Below are 16,531 nucleotides of genomic sequence, written 5' to 3' on the forward strand. Positions count from 1 at the left end.
AAATAGAGCAAAATGTGCAACCTTCTCTGTTAGTTTGCAGCTTTTGGATAGTTGTTGAATTTCAGGCTTATATAAATAATATTCTAGACTGGAGTTTATTCTGTCTTTATGTAAGGTATATTTTAGTCTGTTTTCTTTGGTTACAGTTGGCTTGACCTGTAAATCCACCAAGATTCCAGGTAACGTTCTTTAATGTAATATTTGTTTAAATAGACAGGTTAATCTGCTTGTCAAACCTCCTCAAAATTTTAAAATGAATTATGGATGGAGTTTTCATTATGCTATTTGAGCAAAATGTGTCTTTTTCAGGCAAAACAGGTTTGGAAAAGGAGCAGGAATTCATCAGCAAGTGTATGGAAAGTCTCATGATGGCATCTGGTAATCTGGAGAAGGATCCCCACTCTAGCCTTACTATAATTGAGAGAGGACTGCTGATGCTCAAGACTCACTTGGAAGCCTTCCGCCGAAGGTACGATGCACTGGCATTGGACTGAAAGGCTTTGATATTATACGCTCGTTTGAGTGCTCTGTGTGTGCACCATGCTCGGCGAAGACATGTGCCATGTGGCAGAGCTGCGTTCATTACGGTCTCCGTGCTTTGCAGGTTTGCTTATCATCTGAGACAGTGGCAGATTGAGGGAACAGGAATCAGCAGTCACTTGAAGGCTCTCAGTGACAAGCAGTCGCTGCCCCTGAGGATTGTGTGCCAGCCAGCTGGTCTTCCTGACAAGGTACCTACAGTGAGACACTAATGCGTCCTTGTCATGTGGGAGGTATTTCAGACACGGCAAGCGGTGTTTTCAGGATTTGGCTCATTATGCTATTCATGCTCCCAGCTGTCGAGTACATGCCACAGCAGGCTTGACTTTGAATAAGCATGAGGGAAATGATCATGTGCCTGATGCGCGTGGCCTTCCAGTGTGTGAGCACAGCTCTTCAGCTCGCAGCTCCAGTCCTGAAGACAGAAAAAGATCCACACTGGAAATTCTGTCTCCAACTTTGTTCTTCTGATTTTTTTTTAACTAGATTACTTTGTTAATAAACCTTTTTCCTCTTTCTACTTGAACATTTTATGTATCCTGTAGGTCTCTATAAACAGATCCCAAGCAGAAAAATTACTTTTATCAACATATGAGGCTCTGGCTATCCTAATAAGCTGTGTTGGAATTTACAGGAAGATAATGTGTGAACATTGTGTGAATTTAATATCTCATAGGCAGGTGGCGTAATATATCACTTTTAAGTGACTCTGAGGGAGAAAAGGTGTCTGCTTGTCTTAACCACACGGCTTGTCCTTCTTCCCTGTTTGTGTCCGTAGATGACAATAGAAATGTATCCCAGCGATCAGGTAGCAGACCTGAGAGCAGAAGTCACCCACTGGTATGAGAACCTGCAGAAGGAGCAGATGAACCAGCAAGCTCAGCTGCAGGAGTTTGGGCAGAGCAGCCGACAGGGGGACTTTCCCGGTGTGTTATTGTTCCGTACAGCCTGAGCTCCAAACTGTTGCCCCGTGTTAGAAATATAGACAACCTGATCCGCTCTCCATTCTACGCATTCGTTCTCTGCATGTTCAAGATAAAATAATGACCTACCAATATCATTAAGTGGAAAAATGTTTCTTTTGTTGTTACTCCAGGAGGTTTGATGGGACCTGTGAGAATGATCTCCTCAGGCCATGAGTTGACCACAGATTATGATGAGAAAACTCTGCATGAACTGGGATTTAAGGATATGCAGGTAACCACACGACACGGATTGGCTTTGTCTGTGTCTCTTAGACATACCATATTTTGCATGAGCTAGGACAAAGCAAAAAAATCCTTACTGCTGAGAATCTTTCATTTTTCAGCTTTTAAGGTGTTCTTTTTACTGCCTTGTATAATAGTACAAATTGTCAGCAAAATCTAGCAAAGATTCTCCTTTACCCAGGAGGTTTATCCTGGTTCAAGGAGAATCTTTGCTAGATTTTGTTTGCAATTTTGTATGGTCAGTAACAGCAGAACAGTTCAGAGAGAAGAGAAGAAGCAGTTCAGTTTGAAGACTTGTTTGACAGTCCTGGCTACCTATTTCTTTATTGTAACTATATTTACCTGTTTCTTTATGTGTTACATACATTGTTTGAAACAGTTTGGTTTACTATCAGTATTTGAGTGCAAAATGTTATTTACCAAGGTGTAACAATACCGTAACTAGAACGCATAGCTAAGTGTGTTTTAATGCATAAGGATCCTGAATGAAGGTCGAGAGCTGGATCTCACTGTGTGGGGACGTTGCTCTGCTGTGCTTGCAGATGGTGTTTGTCTCCCTGGGCGCCCCGAGGAGAGAGCGGAAGGGCGAGGGAGTGCAGCTGCCGGCCTCCTGCCTGCCCCCTCCGCAGAAGGACAACATTCCCATGCTTCTGCTGCTGCAGGAGCCCCACCTCACCACGCTGTTCGACCTGCTGGAGATGCTGGCCTGCTTTAAGCCCCCCACTCGGGAGCGGGCTATGGAGGACACGGAGGTACCGCTCACTCCCTTTCCCCCGCCTTCCATCCTCACACTCGCTCTGCCCCCAACCCCCCCCCCCCCCCCGATGTCGGGCACAGACTGGGGGCTGTTCTGCACCGGAGAGCTGCCAGAAGCTTGTAGATCTGTACATGTAAGGGTGTTTCTCGAGGTTGGTGAAGGTGTGAAGAACGTGGAACAGGACTAATCTCGTCTTCCGTATCGCATACAAAATCCTTAAGAAAAACCATTTAGCCCTTCTAATTCTTTTTGATTTTCTAGCTAATTGATCCAAGGATTTCATCTGTTTTTTAATGACTCCGGGGTATCAGCTGTGGAGCTTGTTCCCGTAACCCTTTATTTATTCTCAAGATACTTCCTTGTAGCTTCCACTGACGTCCTCTGGTTCATGTTTTGCTGTTGATTGTGAAGAGGCTCACTGGATTGACTTTGTCAGTGCCTTAAAGGATTATGAATACTTGAATCGTGTTCCTCGTAGTCTTCTCTTCCAGACTAAAAAGATTAACTTCTTTAAGCTTGTCAGTGTAGGTCATGGCAGTGAACCCAGGAATATATCTGGTTGCTCTTCTCTGGATTGATTCCAGAGCAGCAAAGTTTTTCTCAAATTTCGGTCACCAAAACTGTGCAAAGTATTTTAGATGAGGTCTTCCTTGTTCATTGTACAATTGTAACAAAACAGCCCTTGATTTAAATTGTGCACTCATAACTGCAGTATATATCCTCACATTTATGCCCTTCTGTATTGCTTCCCCACATACTGTACCTGGAAGATGAAAACATGTTTACATAATCATCTGTATCTTTATCATACGTAGCGTTTCCAAGCTCATTATTCCACATTTGACATTGGTAGTTTGTTCTTCCTGCAGCAGCACCCTTCACCCTTCATGTTCACAGTAATTCCAGCTTTATATTCAGAGGAAAGCGGAAAAGATGGAATTGTAATATCAGCAATTGTATTTTTCCGAAGAGGAAGACGGGACTTGGTGCCCACCGTGTCGGCGTGCTCGAGCAGTCCGTGTCTTGCGTTGTGCTTGAGTTCTGCCTCGGCTTCACCGCTCGCCGTTTCTCTGCAGAGTGTCAGGTGCGAGGAGCTGCACCTCCATGCTGAGAACCTGTCCAGGCGTGTCTGGGAGCTGCTCATGCTGCTGCCGACGTGTCCCAACATGTTACAGGCCTTCCAGAACATCTCTGAGGAGCCGGTCAGTCTTCCCCGTCCTACCTGCTGCTGCGCTGCCGGGCAAATGCCCTGCTTCAGAAATCGGGGATCATGGGGGCTGATTAAAAGTTTTTTTAGAATCATTCACATTTACTTTTTACAATGTACTTTGTATGGAACTAAATTGTGTCAGTACTATACTACAAATGAATGTTTTGTGAACTGCATGTGGTAGAGGCGTGGGTTGTGCAGGTTAGGTTAATATATGAAGATCAGGAGTTTCTGGATCGGAGGTTAAACAGCCAAATTGACTCCCACTCTGTATGTCATGCTGGTTGAGAACCCGATGCTGGCCGCACCTGCCAGGATTTACACCCAGTTTGATTTTATTGGGTAGAAACTGGGTTTTAAAAAGATATTTTTTTTAATTTGATTTCTCTGATGACTTTCCTTTTTTTTTTTCCTCAGAAAATTGTCGTTACTTAAAGAATCACATGAAAATATTTGAAACCTCACTGCCATGAGTAGCTAGGCAGTCAGACTGGTCAAAATGACCAGATTGCCTTTTCCGATCTGCTAATGTTTTTTTTTAGGGAAGTGATGGACTTTGTTGGAAAGATCTGCTGAGAATTAAGAGCCCGCATAAGCTTTTGTATGCCCTTGAAATCATCGAGGCGCTGGGGAAACCGAACAGGAGGATACGAAGGGAGTCCACGGTAAGGAGTACATCTGGAGCTGTCTGTTAAGCATCCGGTATGTAATTGCATGAGTGCTGAGCATGAAAGGGAACTTAACACTGTAAGCACATTTTCAGAAAAAGCATACAAATTCATGATCTTGATTGTTTTTAGCATCATTTTGTCATTCACGATTGACCACAATCAACTCGTACGAGATCGTTGTAAAGTTGAGGAGGGAATTTTAAACTGTTGAAGGCAGAGCCTGATGAAAATTTTAAAAAAAACCCAACACCCAGAAGGGAAAATACACCCCACTCATCAAAGAAGCAACACCTTAATGTCATTTGTGTTAGAGGCTGGACTTAATCGTCCGAGAGGGAGTCGGTAGATGTAGAGCCGAGTCTTCTCCAGTGCTGGGGAAAGTTAGTTTTAAAAAGTAATCTACTGCAGTTACGCGTTACTTGCAAAGGATTTTAAAATTGCCAAGTTGCAAGGAATAATCTATTGCATGTTATAGAAACTTCTAATTCATCTGGAAGAAATTGCAATGGCTTCGTGTCCATTCCAAACAATTATAATTTTCAGTTGCACAATGCATGCATTTTATGTTAAAATGCTTTTAGAATGGTGTTTAAATGCTTTTGCTTGATCAATTTAATACTAGGGGAGCTACAGTGACCTGTACCCAGATTCAGATGATTCCAGTGAGGACCAGATAGAGAACAGCAAGAACTCCTGGAGCTGCAAGGTGAGTGGAACAGGCAGATGTTCGGAGAGGCAGAGATCTCTAATAATGTACAGTAGTGGCACACAAGACAATCTGGGAATGTCTGTGCAGCTTAAGTTAGTCTGTTAGTCTGTGTTTCACTTGTAGCTACTTTCTATATTTCTATACTTGTACACTAGTATTTTTGAACTATTTTTACTCCCTTTTGTCTTGGCTTACCAATCATTTTAAATAAACTTATCTTACTCAAGTACTCATGTATGATCTTACCTGTAGAAGTGGACAATGTTCCCATTCACTATGCAGGGAACTCTTTACTGAGGCTAAGATTAAAAAAAATGATAAAAGTAGCCGTTGGAAACTTTGTGTTGGAAAAAATGTATTTTTTTACCCTTACTACTTACATTTCTCATTTGACTCTAGTTTGTGTCTTCTGGAGGACTGCAGCTTCTTCTGGAAATTTTTAATTCCGCTATCCTGGAGCCCAAAGATCAAGAGTCTTGGACAGTGGTATGTGTTGATGTTTTCGCTGCCGTTCGGTCTTGAATTGTGTCTTGATGGTAGGGGTCTCACGGTTGTAGTTGTAGTTCTGTGGCTCAGTTTCCTCTGGCTCTTTGTGTCTAGTGGCTTTTGGACTGCCTTGCTTGCCTTTTGAAGCTGATCTGCCAGTTTGCAGTAGACCCTGCTGATCTGGACTTGGCCTATCACGATGTGTTTGCCTGGTCTGGGGTGACGGAGAACCAGCGCAAACGAGCGTGGCCAGGCAAGTCCCGCAAAGGAGCAGGGGACCATGGGAAGGGGCTCCACATACCACGGCTCACAGAGGTACAGCATCTAATGTCTTTACAGCAGCACTTTGCTTCTTGGGGAGTTTCTTAAGCTTCTACTGAGAGCTAAGAGAGCTTTCTTCTTCTCTTCTAGGTTTTTCTTGGCCTCGTCCAAGGGACCAACTTAATCCATAGGTTAATTAATGTTGCCTACACCTATGACAACCTTGGCCACAGGTAAGTTACGTCTGTTCTTTAGTTGTGTAATAACTCCTGATTTCCATGTAAGAATGTCTGTTGATGCTTTGCTTAAATCTGAATAAATCTCTCCTATTTGCAGCTACAAAGTGCACTAGTTAAAAAAAGAACTATCTGGGGATGTTGTTAATTGAATAAACAACAATTTCAGATGGGTTTTTCATCATTGTGTCACATCGTTATTGTGTTCGTCTTAGCAGTTGAAACAAGAGAATTTAATGGAAATGCAGGGGTTACCTGAGTACTTACAACTGCAAATGTCTGTGTGACACCATAGGAATCCACTGCTGACAGTTTTTCTTTCTTTAGGGTGCTGAAAGCTCAGTCTGATCATAGGTCACGGCATGAAGGTAAGTGTTGTGCCTTAATTCTGTAGAACCCTCTGACTAAGAGCAGCAGAGGGAATACTGTGTTGATTAGGAAGGCTGGTTAAGAATAGATGCATGCAAAATTTACAAGGCAGAGGCTGTTCCCAGGAGTATACTCAGTCCTGGTCCTAGAGTCCACTGCTGCTTTTCACTCCAGCTAAGCTTCATTACGTAATTGGAATCTTAACTGAACTTATAAGTTGCTTAGATGGAAAAGTTTGTGATTTTCAGTTATTTGTGAAATGCAGTGGTTAAAAGACACCCTCTAAAGATTCAGTTCAGATTATTCCTTTTATATGAGGACAATTAAAGGGGGCCTGCAGTCTCAGTTTCTCCGACTGGTTGTTACATTTCAGTAACAAAATAAATTAAGTTGGTGGTATAGAAAAATATGACAAATTTTGAGTTCAGTGCAAAATTGTGAACTGTGTGAAAATACTTTGACAAACCTCTGGTCTCGCCACATGCCAGAGAGATTTCCCATCAATTGTGACCTGGAATTCTTGTGCAGTAAATTTTTTTACACTTTACTGTGTACATTGTGCTTGTGGTTTGAAACGCACTTATCGGTGCTGATTCTTTCTAACCCTCTAAAAATAAAAATAGCCTTTTGCTTTCCCTTTAAGGATTTAGTTGTGTAAATGAGAGCTTGGCTGGACCATAAATGAGCAGATGTGTGTACATCCTGCTAAAAAGTGGCCAAAATCTGGGTCAGCAGATTTAACACAGTAAATTACATTACATTAGGATCAGAAGTAAAGGTTAAAAAGGGAACAAATGGTTTAATTTAATTGTAGCATGTTGTGTCCTGTTGCTTCTCCTGATGATTGTATTTTTCTTCCCCAGTAACACACTACTCTATGTGGCTCCTGGTGAGCTGGGCACACTGCTGTTCTGCAGTGAAATCCAGCCTCGCAGACAGTGAACATCTCCATGACTGGCTCAAAAAGCTCACTCTTCTTGTTCCCGAGGTGAGTGCAGTCAAAAGAGCTGTTTAGTGTTTCTCCCGGTTGGGTGGGGGCGGACATTAGAATCGTGGGAGTTTCACGAACTCGTCTTTGAAGAGGTCTGTTGTTTCTGTGCTTGTAATAACATCAAAGCATTTGGCTCATTCTTCATGTTAAAGCAAGGAATAGGATTTTAAACCGTAAATGCCCAGCAACAATAAGAGGGTGTGTTTTGCACCTTCTTATTGCCATGATAAGAGAATAGATAAGATGGAACCTCCTATAAATCGTGATCACAATTTGTAAGGTATTTTACTATGCATATTTGAAATCTCTTAACCTTGAGTTGTAAATTAAGGTTATTATAAGTAATATCATTATTATTTTAAAATTGCAGTTTACAAAGCAGTTGGACTTACCAGAGCTTATAAGCAGTGAATTGGAACTGATGGAGACAGAGACATCAGAAGCTGAATGGATATACTAGCTCAGAACAAATCATCCCTAAAACAAGTTAAATTGGGGAGATTGTGGTCTGCATAATGTGGCAGTATAGAAATGAACAAAAAAGCAGAAGGAAGAAGGCACTTTGACTGAGTAGGAGAAGAGTAAGAGTAACATCAAGTTACAAGTGCAGATGAAAAACAAAGAGACTGTTGTACATTCAGTAATGAACAAGCACACAGGATAACGATTTGAGGCTAAAAGGGATTTTTTGAATAACGAAAAGGACATGCTGCTATACATGCATATTTGTGGATGACTGAAGCTGTCTTCCCAGTCAAGGATTTGAGGTCTAACCTATTTATTTAAAGAAACAAGTTAGGAATCACTTCGCTACTAAACTACAATGTGGGCAAGATGGACCCAATGGGCTCCTCTTGTTTGCAAAAGTTAGCATACCCTCTTCCAGCTTACTCAGCTGCTGGTATATAAGCAGGGCACAGATTAATGGACTTCACATTAGGTAGCAGGGTCAAAGGTTCTATCCGGAGGTCATGACAAGGTTCACTGACAGCAGCAACCAGTAGTGTTGCATAGTAAGGCCATCGGTGACAAAAATGTAAATGGCTTCAGCACCTAAGGTCCTAACCTGATTTTAAGTGGCCCAGAAGAAGCTTCCATCAATGCATCGCTGTTCATAAATAGATCATGATATCTGCAGTGAATTATTTTCAGTAGCTGGCCTGTTGTAGTTATTCATTGGCTTGAATGACCTGCCATTTTAATGTTCATTTGGGGAAGTATGTATTAGTGGAGCTTCCTGTCACAAGTAGTATAGCATGGGTGTTCTTGTTTCTTAAAACTTGCAGTGCAGCAATGTATTACAGGCAATTTTTCTTTGATTTTATTTTTAGACTGCTGTCCGACATGAAGCCTGTAATGGACTATATAAACTCTCTCTTTCCGGACTGGAAGGAGGAGAGTCTATTAACAGATCCTTTTTGCTCTTGGCTGCTTCAACTCTGTTAAAATTTCTCCCTGATGCACAAGCCCTCAAGCCAATGAGGGTATGTACCAGTCTTGAAACACTGAATGCAATTGCCAGCAACCCTTGATGAACCGTCTCTAAAGATTGATTTAGCAAAGAAATTGCAGGTGTACATCAAGGCTTTTAGACATGCATAATGTAATAAAATGTATTTAAAGGTGGAAATTCATTAGCATGTCTGAAAAAGCATATTTCTAAAAGTTGATGTTCAAAAGTATTCATCCCATGTAAAAAAAATCCTAGAAATTTAAATTTAAAATTTAATGCAGTATAATTTTGTCGTCGTCTCACAGTTTCACTAAGCCTCAGAAAGTTTGTTGATCTCTATTATAGGATATGATAATATAGCTATAATATGCTAATGGCTAGAATACAATCCATAAAACATGCCAGCTGGCTGTCCATTATCAAGAGGCTCCAGGCTAATGGGAAGATTATTATCCCACTGGGGAGTGGATGTAAGAAAGAAAGTTTAACCTAAATATGAGATCAGAAAAGTGGTTTGGGAGATTAACAATTGGTAATCTTCAAAGGACTCGGTCTTTATTTGTGTCTCCAAAACTACCACTTGAGGCTGAGTTTTTTAATCTGGTGTCTTTGGAACAAAAGACTTTTAATTTGAATCCTCAGAACTGAGTCAAAGTACATTTACAGGGTTTAACAGCCTGTTTGAGCTGAAAACAGTGTCTTCCATCAAGAAGCTCAAGCTTGTTCACAAAGGTGCTTTACAGTAGGATAACAACCAAGAGTGTGCATTCAACTGAATCACTAAATGCCAGGCCTTCAAAATCCCCTTTCTTGGCTGATCATCACAGTCTCTAGTAGGACATCTGTGGTATGATCTGAAGAAAGCAGACAAGTGCATGCGACACAGCCCAGTGGAGTGGTCAGATCCATCTCTCATGAGAAGTTTAAGAACCTGTAAAAGAAAACAAGAAGCACCTCTCTAATGTTATCAAAGCCAAAGCAGGCTCATAGAATACTGATTACCAGGGTATGTTTTAATACAAACATCATGCATTTTAATTAAACCCTTTGAGATATTTTTCTTGCATGTTCTACATACAAATTTCTCTTTCTGATTTCTAAGAAACAGGTTAAACAACTTGTTTTGACTAGTTAAATAATTTAATAACTAATTTAACTAGTCTGGATATTAAAAATGTAATTCCGAGTATTCAAGCATTGCACAAGGAATTATGATTATCAGATTTTTTTTTTATTTGGTCACTAGTACATCCGTAATGAGCTTTTTGTTCACCGTTCATGGGTGGTTATTTTGAGGCTGTCAACCCCAGCTGTCACAGCAAGTGATCTGAAGCCAGTCAAGATAGCAGACTTGGCAAAGTTTGTCATACATGCTTTTGAGGCCGGATATTGTAACGGGCTGTGGTGGCATCCACATCATTTTTGAAAGACAAGCTGGCCGCATGTGTAATTTATTGTCAACAGGTGGAGGATTACGAGGATGAACCAGTGCTTCGGATAGGATGCAAAGAGTATTTCTGGCTGCTGTGCAAGCTGATAGACAATATTCACGTAAAGGACGCCAGCCAGGTATACATTTTGCTTTGATTTGGTTTTTACAAGCTTGAGCTGCATTGTCCTGCATCTCGAAGATCTAGCTAGTTCTGAATGTTGAGTGTACCAAAGTTTCATTGGCATGGTCTTTAGACACTGGGTCTGTTTATCTGTGTCCTAGACCACCTTACTGGACCTGGATGCTCTGGCACGGCACCTCGCAGACTGCATTCGGAGGTTAGTCTCCAGACACTCTTTGACTTTATCGAATTCAGTGAATTGACTGGTGCTCAGAGGACCTGGAATTGCCATGCTGATTGTGACACTTTGTTTGCCCCCAGCAGGGAGATCCTTGATCAGCAGGATGGCAATATAGAAGACGATGGGCTGACGGGTCTTCTCAGGCTTGCCACGAGTGTTGTAAAGCACAAGCCACCCTTTAAATTCTCACGTGAAGGACAGGTAACCCCATCACCTTTAAGGGTCGGCTGTATCCATGAAAGATTTAAAGACTTCAAACCTTGACAAATCGCCCTTTCAATTCTTGATTCTCTTCCCCCTGCAGGAATTCCTGAGGGATGTTTACAATCTGCTGTTCATGTTGCCGAGCCTGAAGGACAGACAGCAGCCTAAATGCAAGTCCCACTCAGCCAGGGCTGCTGCCTACGACCTGCTGGTGGAAATGGTGAAGGGATCAGTAGAAAACTACAGGCTCCTGCACAACTGGGTCATGGCACAACACATGCAAAGTAAACAGTATAGCACACTTTGTCCAGTGTCGCACTTGATGTACAGTATGTTCATATGTAGATCTCAGGGCTGATATTTAAAGCACTTTAGTGTTGAAGTCCCCTGTGGAAGTAACGGGACATTAAGAGGTTCAAAGTTTTGAATGTGGAACTCTTGATGTCTACAATGCAGCTTTTATTTTGAGTATCTGTCCTTATATACGTTTATATAAATATAAAAGGAACAAGTGATAGGTTTATTCCATGCTGAAAAGAGAAGAAAGAAAACACAGCGTTTCAGCCATGGAGCCTTCTTCAGGTATGTTCATTTTGTTCACACCTGAAGAAGGCTCCATGGCCGAAACGTTGTGTTTCCTTTCTTCTCTTTTCAGCATGGAATAAACCTATTACTTGTTCCTTTGCAGCCTACGCATGCTGACGCAGCTACCTGCCTAAATATAAAAGCGATTATTAACTTTGTTGGAATGTTGTTCTTTAAGGAACCGACGCTTTGATCATTTAATACTTAGATGTAACCATTTATAGACTAGGAAAATAATTGTGCAAGCTGCATTCATTCTCACTGCAGACATGTCTGTTCTGATGACTTTCTTTGACTAATCATCTGTCTTTAACTGCTGGTGTTTCAGCATCACATGCACCTTATAAATGGGATTACTGGCCTCACGACGATGTTAGAGCAGAGTGCAGGTTTGTGGGGCTGACAAACCTGGGAGCCACATGCTACCTGGCCTCTACAATCCAGCAGCTTTATATGATCCCAGAGGCCAGACAGGCCATCTTCACAGCCAAGGTGGGTGTTGGTGTCCACCAACAACAGCTTCTTGTTTAGATTCATCTTGAAGTAAGAGAGCACCTCATAGTGTTTTATGCGTCGTGAAATAGAAACCCAGACATTTTCTGCTTTACATACTGTTTAATACGTACTGTGTTGAATGATATAAGTCAATCAGAAGTTCTCCTTACTCAAAATTACCTAAGCTTGTGGTAGTGTCAGTAGTGGTAACTTGTTTAAATTATTTGCTTGAAAATAAAATGTATCTGACATGATTCGTAAGGCTTCCAAGTCAATACAAATTTAAATGATTTGCTAGTAAATAAAATGTATCCGACATGATTCATAAAGCTTCCTAGTCAATAAAAAATTAATTTGTAGTGGAGCCTTGAACAAATGTGGTAGAGCTCAATCATTCAGATATTTGTCTTGTTTAATTCGTAGTATGCTGAGGAGATAAAGCACAAGACCACACTCCTGGAACTGCAGAAGATGTTTACATATCTTATGGTAAGTGTTTTGTGCTGTGAGGACATGGTCCTATTTTCCTTGCTGCTGTTAAATGAGTTTAAACATGAACTCTCTTTGGCTGTAGGAGAGCGAACGAAAGGCATACAATCCCAGGCCATTCTGTAAAACCTACACCATGGATAAACAGCCTCTCAACACGGGAGAGCAGAAGGACATGACCGAGTTCTTCACCGACCTCATTACCAAGATAGAGGAGATGTCTCCAGACCTAGTAAGCTCAGTTCTTTCTAGAGAACAACAGGGATCACTATGCAAGCTGAGCTGGGTTGTTTTTAAATTTGCTACGCAGGGCTCTGACAAAAAAAGGCAGAATTTACAATTGAAATTTTCTCACGTATGCATTATGCCTTTTTCTGAATTTATTTTCTGCATAACACTGTTTTAAAGGAGCCTCAGCCCAGCAGACTGAAATAATGTTATTAGATTCGCTACATCTTCCAACAGTCATTTTTAGTGCTGAGCTACAGTTGGAGTGTGATTCACACAGTTTTATCTGATGCTTTTATAGCTCACCTAAAGGAAAATCGTAGTTCATCACGTTATTTTAATAACGCATTGCTTCCGAAATATGTTCATTTCTTTCAGAAAAACACAGTGAAGACATTATTTGGAGGTGTTATTACCAACAATGTTGTGTCTTTGGTAAGTCTTAATATTACCTTTCAGTGAAGTTAACTTAGATCTTTCAGGAAGGATGGCAGGTGCATAACTGCAAGGGTTGTTGTTTCCCCCAGGACTGCGAGCATGTGAGCCAGACAGCTGAAGAATTCTACACCGTAAGATGCCAGGTGGCTGATATGAAGAACATCTATGTAAGTCAATCCTACTAGTGTTTGCCTTATTAACATTAGGGACAGTGTGACTTCCAATGGAAAAAAAATCTCCCAATCCTTCCTGTTCATCTGCCTTTTTAATCCAGTCTGTGCCAGTTGTTCTGTCTGGATGCATCTGAATGTTAAATGTTCAGTGCCTGTTCCTTATTTGTCTGAGTTTGTGTTAATAGTACTCCCAACAGTACAGAACATCCTTATTTTAATGAAGAAAATTGTTTCAATATTGGGAGTGAAAAGCCCAAAGAAAAAGCAAGGGCTCAGAGTAATGTTTACTGTTTCTGCAGGAATCGCTGGATGAGGTCACTATCAAAGACACCCTGGAGGGGGACAATATGTACACTTGTTCCCAGTGTGGAAAGAAAGTGAGAGCAGAGAAGAGGTGAGACTTAAGAATGAGCCTGTTTAAGATGTTTTCTTTCTAGGGTGATTGATTTAATATGTGGTTTCCTGTAGATGTCCCCAGGTTGTTCCGAAGGGCTTTTGCCAAGATGGTAACTGCTCGTTTTGTTTTCTCTCCCCCCTCCCCCCACCCTGACAGGGCATGTTTTAAAAAACTTCCTCGGATATTAAGCTTCAACACGATGAGGTACACCTTCAACATGGTGACGATGATGAAAGAGAAAGTGAACACGCACTTTTCTTTCCCTCTGCGTCTTGACATGACCCCTTACACTGAGGACTTCCTCATGGGCAAGAGTGACAGGAAGGAGGGTATGTCAGCGGCAGGCCTGAAAGCCAGAATGGCCCCTGTGCATTTTACAGGTTTCGATTCCTGTGCCGTTGATTCCTATCCCAGCATGTGTTGGATATAGCGAGAGATACTGTGTACTGTGATCAAATCAGTCTTTCAAACAGTCTAGATATGTTTGTGTAAAGCGAGTTCTGATTATCTAGGTGGTTTTCTCTGATCCCCAGGCTTCAGAGATGACGGGGAAATGAAAGCAGCAGAGAGCTACGAATATGATCTGATCGGTGTTACTGTCCACACGGGTACTGCGGACGGAGGCCATTACTACAGCTTCATTAGAGACATCGTCAACCCGCACGCCTACAAGAACAACAAGTGGTCAGTATGGAAAGGAGAAAGGAATATCCTGCTACTCATAATGAGGCCTTTGTGTATTTGGAAAATTGTTTTGGAAATTCACCTTGAAGCATTTTGTTATTTTTGTGTTGTATATGCGCATACCGCTCCGTTAACGGAACATGGGAAGGTTAATTCCCCATACTGCAAAGTAGAAAGAAAAGGCAGAAACGATCAAGCCTTCCTCAGGTGTCAACAGACAAAATTATTTTCTTAGCGCGGAATTGGCCTTTGCCTGTTCCTTTGCCTTCCACTGTCTGATGCAGCTCCCCATACTGGCCTCTTTAATGTCTCACATTCCTTATTTCAGCCAAGGTCACGTGCATCTTTTCAGTTTTACAAAATATACAGTATTTTGTTGTGCACCTTGAAATGCCCAAGAGTTATGCATGTTCCATCTGTATCCTTTCTTCTTTGTCCAAGGTACCTCTTTAATGATGCTGAAGTAAAGCCATTTGACTCAGCACAGCTTGCTTCAGAGTGTTTTGGAGGAGAAATGACTGTAAGTGTGCAAAATGGCTTAATTTGCATTATTTGTGCTATTTTAACTTCATGTTGTCTTGCAGGTAGGTCACAGTATTCTTGTACAAATATAAACGGTGCGCTAAATTCCCTCATTATCTTATAATCGTTTTGGTATTTATTGCAATACTCACTTTTTGGTAGAATGGAAAGTCATTTTTATCTATATAATTAACTTTTTTTAAATGAAACAAGCTTAAGAGAGTTTTTTTTTTATCCTGTGTCCCCTGAGAAAAAATAAACCAAATCTTTTAAACGAGACTTCACTGTAAAACTTTTTTTTTCAGACAAAAACCTATGATTCTGTCACAGATAAATTTATGGACTTTTCCTTTGAGAAGGTAATTATAAACTTTTAGTGTTCTTTATATATGATGTAGATACATGGAGAATTATGACACCAGCTCTGATCTGGTCTTGTGTGCTCAGACCCACAGTGCCTACATGCTGTTTTATAAAAGGGTGGAGCCAGAGGAAGAAAGTGGAAAAGATCTTAAATTTGATGTTTCTCCAGATCTTCTAGAGGTAATTCTTCTATGAAAAGTTTGATTTATATTTTTGGATATATGAGTCATATATCAGGGTCTTAATTACTGTGTTGGCTAAACCATTTATTTTGGAGGTCATCTACAAACAATGCAGTTTTTCTTCATTACTGCAACACTGCTTGTTAAGTGCTAGTTAATGACTTATATATCACTAACATAGGCCTTATTAGTGAAGACATACTTCTGAAAAAAGTGTCTTTATTGTTTGCACATTCCATATTATTGAATTTGATGCCTCAAAAGCAAGAACAGGTTTTGTAAGAGTGGTTCTTATTTTTTTTGTTTTAAAGAACTTGTTACCTTGTTACTTGGAACTTTCCCATACCATGTCTTTTTTTAACTCATGTATTGCTATTAAATGTTATTTGATTTACTTCTACGTTAACTTTCGTAAACTTTCAGTGGATTTGGCATGACAACATGCAGTTTCTACAAGATAAGAACATTTTCGAGCACACTTATTTTGGGTAAGAAAATGTTTTTTTGTCTTTTTGCTTTTATTATTTTAGCTTGACAATTATGATCTGTTTGGTAAATTTGTTGAATAACTATTTCTTTTCTTTGTTACACAAAGTACTGAATGAAAGCAGTGCTTGACAGTAGTGTGTACATTCTGTATGAGTGCATTATACATTATTGTATAATGCATTATTTGTCCTCCTAGGTTCATGTGGCAGCTCTGCAGCATTATTCCCAGTACTTTACCAGATCCAAAAGCTATATCTCTGATGACAGCCAAGGTGAGAACTGTCTTCGAGTTGAGGATTGGAAAAAGATTAAGCTCCTCTTAAGAGCATTAATATGTGAATCACATTGATAGACATTTTCTCGAATAACTGTATTTATACAAAGATGAGCATTTTCAAAAGGCTTGTTTTTGATTTTTGCTAGCTTAACTTGTTGACTTCACTGCTAAGAATGTACCTTCAAATTGCCCCTCTCTTTACTTTCAGCTTAGTACGTCTTTCGTTTTGGAAACATTTATTCACTCGAAAGAAAAGGTAAGTTATTGTTTTTGGGCTTGGACAGCTTTCATGCAGACATGTCTGTCAGTTGCAAAAAAAT

General features: G+C 40.6%; 1 protein-coding gene across 3 annotated transcripts in view; it reads left to right on the plus strand.

The window, feature by feature from the left end:
- Positions 1 to 16,531, plus strand: part of usp34 (ubiquitin specific peptidase 34) — a 55,662-nt gene that overhangs the window by 26,062 nt on the left and 13,069 nt on the right. For 2 of the 3 annotated variants that reach the window (XM_088610577.1, XM_088610578.1), the window contains exons 24-56: positions 147 to 179; positions 310 to 469; positions 605 to 731; positions 1,319 to 1,466; positions 1,637 to 1,737; positions 2,291 to 2,500; positions 3,582 to 3,707; positions 4,258 to 4,380; positions 5,009 to 5,092; positions 5,495 to 5,581; positions 5,696 to 5,896; positions 5,993 to 6,075; positions 6,406 to 6,446; positions 7,311 to 7,435; positions 8,770 to 8,922; positions 10,356 to 10,460; positions 10,606 to 10,661; positions 10,766 to 10,886; positions 10,990 to 11,173; positions 11,803 to 11,966; positions 12,393 to 12,458; positions 12,544 to 12,690; positions 13,065 to 13,121; positions 13,214 to 13,291; positions 13,597 to 13,691; positions 13,851 to 14,023; positions 14,228 to 14,378; positions 14,820 to 14,898; positions 15,206 to 15,259; positions 15,348 to 15,443; positions 15,869 to 15,933; positions 16,131 to 16,206; positions 16,420 to 16,467. In XM_088610577.1, coding sequence (XP_088466703.1) covers positions 147 to 179; positions 310 to 469; positions 605 to 731; positions 1,319 to 1,466; positions 1,637 to 1,737; positions 2,291 to 2,500; positions 3,582 to 3,707; positions 4,258 to 4,380; positions 5,009 to 5,092; positions 5,495 to 5,581; positions 5,696 to 5,896; positions 5,993 to 6,075; positions 6,406 to 6,446; positions 7,311 to 7,435; positions 8,770 to 8,922; positions 10,356 to 10,460; positions 10,606 to 10,661; positions 10,766 to 10,886; positions 10,990 to 11,173; positions 11,803 to 11,966; positions 12,393 to 12,458; positions 12,544 to 12,690; positions 13,065 to 13,121; positions 13,214 to 13,291; positions 13,597 to 13,691; positions 13,851 to 14,023; positions 14,228 to 14,378; positions 14,820 to 14,898; positions 15,206 to 15,259; positions 15,348 to 15,443; positions 15,869 to 15,933; positions 16,131 to 16,206; positions 16,420 to 16,467 — 3,617 coding nt within the window. The remainder of the gene's footprint in view (positions 1 to 146; positions 180 to 309; positions 470 to 604; positions 732 to 1,318; positions 1,467 to 1,636; positions 1,738 to 2,290; positions 2,501 to 3,581; positions 3,708 to 4,257; positions 4,381 to 5,008; positions 5,093 to 5,494; positions 5,582 to 5,695; positions 5,897 to 5,992; positions 6,076 to 6,405; positions 6,447 to 7,310; positions 7,436 to 8,769; positions 8,923 to 10,355; positions 10,461 to 10,605; positions 10,662 to 10,765; positions 10,887 to 10,989; positions 11,174 to 11,802; positions 11,967 to 12,392; positions 12,459 to 12,543; positions 12,691 to 13,064; positions 13,122 to 13,213; positions 13,292 to 13,596; positions 13,692 to 13,850; positions 14,024 to 14,227; positions 14,379 to 14,819; positions 14,899 to 15,205; positions 15,260 to 15,347; positions 15,444 to 15,868; positions 15,934 to 16,130; positions 16,207 to 16,419; positions 16,468 to 16,531) is intronic. The other variant, XM_088610580.1, reaches the window with a different exon arrangement.

The sequence above is a fragment of the Lepisosteus platostomus genome, chromosome 17 (assembly GCF_059453375.1).
Source record: "Lepisosteus platostomus isolate fLepPlt1 chromosome 17, fLepPlt1.hap1, whole genome shotgun sequence".
NCBI classification, from domain to species: domain Eukaryota; kingdom Metazoa; phylum Chordata; class Actinopteri; order Semionotiformes; family Lepisosteidae; genus Lepisosteus; species Lepisosteus platostomus.